At 34.9% G+C, this 6110-nt stretch overlaps 1 protein-coding gene across 2 annotated transcripts; it reads right to left on the reverse strand.

Annotated features, from left to right (window-relative positions):
* Nucleotides 1-420: 420 nt before the first annotated feature.
* On the reverse strand, nucleotides 421-5160 carry LOC140036913 (uncharacterized protein At1g28695-like). Of its 2 annotated transcripts, none has more exons than XM_072080045.1 (3): nucleotides 4778-5160; nucleotides 4304-4696; nucleotides 421-1128 (listed from the first exon to the last, which is right to left on the reverse strand). In XM_072080045.1, the coding sequence occupies exons 1-3, from the start codon at nucleotides 4949-4951 to the stop codon at nucleotides 574-576; spliced, it is 1122 nt and encodes a 373-aa protein (XP_071936146.1). In that variant the 5' UTR covers nucleotides 4952-5160; the 3' UTR covers nucleotides 421-573. The 2 variants fall into 2 exon arrangements, with proteins under 2 accessions (XP_071936146.1, XP_071936145.1); XM_072080044.1 differs by having other exon boundaries at nucleotides 4775-5160.
* Nucleotides 5161-6110: the final 950 nt, after the last annotated feature.

Consider the following 6110-nt stretch of genomic DNA (forward strand, 5'->3'; position numbering starts at 1 on the left):
CTAAATTTTCTGAATTGACTATAATACATTTTCATGCATGTTCTAACACACAAAGTACACTCATCCTGAATTTTCTGAATTGACTATAATACATTTTCTAACACATATAAGGTACACTGCTATTCTTTTTTGTTCAACATACACATACACATGCACACATACACTCTCACATACAAGTACACACACTTAAAATACTACCTCTAAATTGTTTCATTATTTTCGGTCCCTCACGCAAGCACATGCACACGCACACACTTTTCTCTCTGTCTCTAAATACACAAATAAAGACTATTATTTTTAAAGATAAAAGCATATCATTTGTTTGATATTTCAATTCGGTATTATAATTTAATTAGTTATTAAATATATATAACTAAATCAATTCAGCAACTTATTACTTTCAACACTTCATTACTACTCTTCAAAATTTAGATTTCAGCCTTTACTTTTATAACTTCCAGTTGAAGTTGTTACTATCTGTAATTGACATCACAAGAACAAAAGAGGCAGCTTTCTTGCACTCAACACAACTCAGAACCAAAGATTGAGCTTATAGCCTTTGGTCTCAGAAGGCTAATTTGCACTAGGCTTCCTCCAAGACTTGAAACAAGCAATGTGGTTGGACCATTTGAACTTGAACACAGCATTTGTTGTATTTTGGGCTGCGATCCGCTTAGCAGTGCTAGCACCGAGTTTAGACTGCTTGAATCTCTTCCAATCTTTTAGCACTGCAGTCAAATCAGCCACCTTAGCACTTATACTTCTGCAGCAATTAGCGTGGACAGTAACCACCGATCTAACGTCTTTGCTATCCCGGCAAAAGCCACTAAAATAGAGGGTGTCCAAAAACCTGAGATTAAGGCCTAATTCTGCAGCCACTCCTTTATATATCAAGTTTCCCAAAACATCCTGCTCCTTCAATCCTGTGGAATTGAGTCTTGTGGCGTACCAAATTTGGAATAGTGTTATGGTCTTGTTGTTTGCTCTGATATGGTAGAAGCCCGTGTTGATCGGATTCTTTTGGGACCTGGGATTGCCATTGAATTCGTCCGTGCTAATTTGTAAGTCATCAGTTCCGTTGAATCTTAATCTTGGAAATGGATTCCTTAGCCATATTACATCTGTATCCTGCCAAAGAAGAACCATTAACATAAGTCTGTGCACTGAAAAGCGATATATCTGCGAACTAAGATGAATTATTCGACTCATTTACAAAAATTTCGAAAGAAGTTTTTAGTTTTTTATGATCCCTGGTATTCTAGATGAGTGCAAGTGTGAGCCAGCAACAAGCAGCTTTGGTTCAATGTCTATAGTTTGAGCTTACTGCATGCTAATTTCACTAAAAAGTGACAATCAGTTCCATTGTAATCTACTAATATCTATCCTACTTGAAAGTGAAATTTTTATGTCTTTAATTTGTAGCTTCTAGTCCTCTTATCGTGATTGGAAAAGTTTATTGCAACTGTGAAATGGTAAATGAGTTTTACAACAAGGAACGAATTGCGCTTTCAACCGTATCCATACATAATAGATTTGTTCAAGGTAAGTTAATGGACATGGACCCCTTCAATGGATTTTAATAACAAACTACTAAAATATAGGATTTCGCTTATCCATTAACTTTTAATTATTAAAATCCATCACTATAAAGTTATTGAACTCAGTGTGGCGGAGTCAGAAAAAATTTTCAATGGGAGCAAAAGTAATACTAAAATTTTTTACCTGCTCTTTTCCTAGTTTTTTAAGCAAAAAAAAATATTCACCAATAAGTTAAAATGAAAAGCCTTTTTTAACTTATTTTAAATGAAATTTTGTGACTTTTATATTCTTTTAGAATATTAGTTCATGAATCAATTTAAAGGACCATATAATTCTTTTACTTCCTTAAAACTCCGGGAGTACCAAAATTTTACAGCAATAAAATAGAAATTTAAGGGAGCAGTGGGAGCCCGTGCCCCCACCTTAAAATCACCGCTGATTGAACTGTCTATGGATTTTTAGTCATCTTTGCCACTACCCCATGAATTTATGCATCTAAACTGAAAATTCTACTACAAAGCAAGGTGGTCGTTGCTTGGTCTAGCAAAACTGCGGTGATAAAGACAAAGACAAACTGGCAACCTCAAGAAGGGCCATTAATTGATGTTCCCTCTAATGACCAGGCATGTGATACAGCTAGAGCTGGCAATTTGTCTCAAGTCCCAATGGGCTACCCATGCCCAAAGGAACTTTGGGCGGGATGGGTATTATAATTTGGTATTGGGTTTAAGTTGGGACACATCCCAACTATACCCATTAATGAATGGGAAAGGATGGGAAATACTTGGGTACCCATTGGGCTCAAATGGCAAGGGCTCCGTTTGGATTAGCTGTTTTTGGTAGGTGTTTTTGAAATATTTTATTGTAGCAGTGTATATGAAAAATTTTTACTATAAAATTTTTTTGAAATATTTGATATATTAATATGGATGGGATGTTTCTTGAGTTATTGTATATTACTGTAATATTGTATTTGAAAAACTTATTTTTTGAAAAAAAAGTCAATCCAAACGGAATCTTAGATTCAAAAATTATCTTTAACAATTTTTATAGTCATACCAGCGAATATAATCTAGTAGTCTTCCTAGTCATTATCCACAAGAATTTCCAGCATTTCAGTTAGTTTAGACCTGTCATCCTTGGATAATGATAAGGATAAATATTCAACATCCTAAGGACCTTGGCCATCTTAATATATGTTGGAATATGGCTGTATATCTATCTTTTCCTTTATTTGTTAATCCAATTTTTGGTGGGAATATTGAGTATAAAGCACTTGCATGTTTATTTAATAAAACTAAAAGAAATTTAATAAATCAAAAATATAAAAATTATATAAAAATAAAAAATGAATTAAAGGAAAAAAAATATGTAGAAAATGGATTTGGGTATTGGGCGGGATCAATCTAAACCCATCCCAAAATGATCCCGCCCAAGTTAGTCCCAAAACACATATGGGTAAGGTTGGGCCCAAACCCATATGACTCGGTTCTATCTCAAATCCAAGCAAATCCCGCCCATCCCGCCCATTTTGCCACCTCTAGATACAGCTTTTGATTTTTATTTAACGCATAGACTAAGTTAAAAAATCTAACGCATAGACTAAGTTAAAAATTATACTTGCCATTCTATTTGTATCTTCTTGTAGGTTTCTACAGGATTCTTCGAAGACCTAAGCTGGTTTTGCCTGGAAATTTTCAAAACAGTTTCCAAGCCTGAAAGCCAACGACTTTCCGTCTTAAGCGGGCTTTAATTGAAGAATGGAGATTCTAAATTTCTGCATTCCGGCCGGGGGACTAAGGGTGCCAAAGCTTCCTAGTTTCCTGCCTGCCAGACCTTTGAATTTAATAACTCCCGAGTTGCACGACATGTCCCAACTTCTAAATTTTCTCACAAACGAGGTTCAGTCAAATCACTTCTTAACTCTGAGAAACAGGAGTAGTCCACACGTTAGCTAGCTATGCATATTCCCAACAGGTTTCATTCGTAGTGTCCTAAATTTTGCTTTTAACACATTGGTTAATTTTAGTTTTAATACTTAATATGTGCACAAAACTCTGCTCACAACCTATTTTATCCTTGAAAATGATAAAGACTATTCTAGAGTTAAATCCTTCCAAAAAAAAATTAAAAAAAAAAACAGGTTCTAGGGTTAAAGTTATATTGCAACACTAAAAGAATGAAACCACACTTTTTTTATATATAATAAAATTACAAGAAACCCGTCATAACCTTCTTATCATCCAACCCAACATTCGTTCATCCGACCATTGATCTATAGTTAAAAGGTAAAAGGTTGAAATTTCGAAAAAAAAAAAAAAAAACCTCTTGAGTCTTTTTCCCTATTCATAGAATCAGTAATAATGTCGCTCTTTCGAAAGTGAAACTCCTGAAATTATTTTCTTATCCAAATGCTAAGTTGGATAACTTCGATAACCTTTCTTCTTGGTATAGATAACTTCAAACCTGCTTATCCCCATCGATCTTAACTGCCTAATTTCTTTGAAATATCTGCCAGTTTCTTAAACATGAGAAAAGCTTATCCGTACAGTCTTCTGGCACTCCAGACGAACTTGACTAACATCTACTACCATTTACCATTGCACTCAACAAAATTTTTTTTTTTTTTTAAATTAATAAATTCTAATTAAATTAAACATTGAAACATAAAAGAAAGCCTAAATTAAACAGTCGTACGATGTCGCATTTATCAGAATTAATGTCCACTAAATCAACTTAGTCTTCATGAGGGATTCGCACTTACTGTGAATATGAAGTTGTACCCCCGCTTAAGAACATCAAGAAGAAAACGGGTTCTTGTCCACATCATCTTGATGAAATCCTGCGACATATAGAGCTTTTCTTCCGTGAAATCAACGCCGTCCGTCAGCAACCTGTAACAATTCAACCGCCGAAACGAACACCGATCATAGGCCGTCTGATCCATTGCCACTACTAACAAATGATCAAGCAACGATCTCGTCTCTTCTCCAACCCAGAAACCTTCAAGAAAAAGATCCAACATAGTTGGATATTGGTCGTTGTGGGGCTCGACATAGGCTTTGTTTACTATGGTAATGATCACGGTCTTGTCCGTGGCCATGGCAGCATTGCTTAGAGCTGCTTCAAGTTCATCTCTTATCATTGTAACATTTGGCTGCAAGAATATGATGACATATTAGTGCTCATGGGAATATCTGTGCGCTTGCGTAAGATGGAAGTGAGAGATGCTTACGACGTTTGATTGTGAGGTTGAGTGTTTCTGGAAAGAAAAGATTGCTGATTTTAAGGCCGTCGGATTCCAGGTAAAAATGAAAAGCAAGCCCGTAAAGACAACAGAAATAAGTACAAGATTGTTGATGGACTTCTTGGAGAAGTCCATGTTGTTTAAGTATGTGCATATATGATGCATATAGATGGTGGTGGTGGTCGGATCTTGGGCACAAGAGAAGAGGAGTACGACGAGGAGGGGACGAGTGACCGGAAGAGAAGAGCCGGGGAGCTAAGCAGTGAAGGAGAAAAAAGGGTCGGTGAGGCTCAGGCGAGACACCTGAGATCCTTTAATTCACCGTTCTAAAATACACTTAAACACGTAATTCTGGTAAACGGAGAAAAGTATAGAATAGTGTAAAAGTATTTATAGACCTTTGCCCAATGAATTTCTGATTGTTATCGTTATCATTTTTGTGTCTTCTTTGAAATAGTTTCTATTTAGTGGTTTATAGTGGATTGCTTGATGAAGCTTCTGTATTTGGATAAAGATTTTTATTTTCTTCTTGGCTTTTTTGTGTTAATAAGGGATGGAACAATGTACCAATTGAAGACTCTTCTTCTGCAGTTATCCATCCAATTTCGTACGTACCTTTAACGGTTGCTTTTTCATTCAATGAGGCAAATACGGGAAAAAAAATATTTGCTTCCCTTTTTGCTGTCCGTGTTTTTCTAACACCAAGAAAATGTTTCGATCTCCACATGGATATGCTTGAACTACATAACCTTCATAATTCATACCAATATCTTCTAATTAACTTCAATACGCAAGTTCGTTAGTCCCACTGAATAGTTTATGGTAAAAGATTAAGACGCCCATATGGACTTTATCAACCCGTTGAATAATTTATGGTAAAATCTATTTTGAAATTTGGTCTATCTATCGGCGCTCGTTGAGATATATTTTTTAAAATGTAAGATTAAGTAGAAAAAGTAGATAAATATAAGAGATGGTGTGTAAAATTAAGTACATAAAGTATATAAATGTAAGAGAAAATAATGATTATTAGTATGCGTCTATATGTGGTAGGTTAGATGAATTTTAAGTATATTAATGGATGCCATTAGAAAAACCCTTAATATTTTAGGCATTAAAATTTGGATTAATCTTTCGCACACTTACTCTGTCCGTGTCAAATCAATGACAACTATGCAAAATTTGGATTTGAAATCCATCATTTGCACATATATCATGAATCCAATGATGATAGTGTATTATACACTATGAGGTGTACATAAGATTTACTTTAAAATTTTAGACACAAAACTAAGGATTAACTTTTTATGCACTAACAATGTAT

This window comes from Coffea arabica, chromosome 2e, assembly GCF_036785885.1.
Source record: "Coffea arabica cultivar ET-39 chromosome 2e, Coffea Arabica ET-39 HiFi, whole genome shotgun sequence".
In the NCBI taxonomy this organism is placed as follows: Eukaryota; Viridiplantae; Streptophyta; class Magnoliopsida; order Gentianales; family Rubiaceae; genus Coffea; species Coffea arabica.

Coding starts and splice junctions, on each gene's coding strand:
- LOC140036913 (XM_072080044.1), bottom strand. CDS start 4,951: ATGCATCATATATGCACATACTTAAACAACATGGACTTCTCCAAGAAG. Junction 4,697..4,774: donor CAACCTCACAATCAAACGTC/GTAAGCATCTCT, acceptor ATATTCTTGCAG/CCAAATGTTACAATGATAAG. Junction 1,129..4,303: donor GGTACAACTTCATATTCACA/GTAAGTGCGAAT, acceptor CTTCTTTGGCAG/GATACAGATGTAATATGGCT.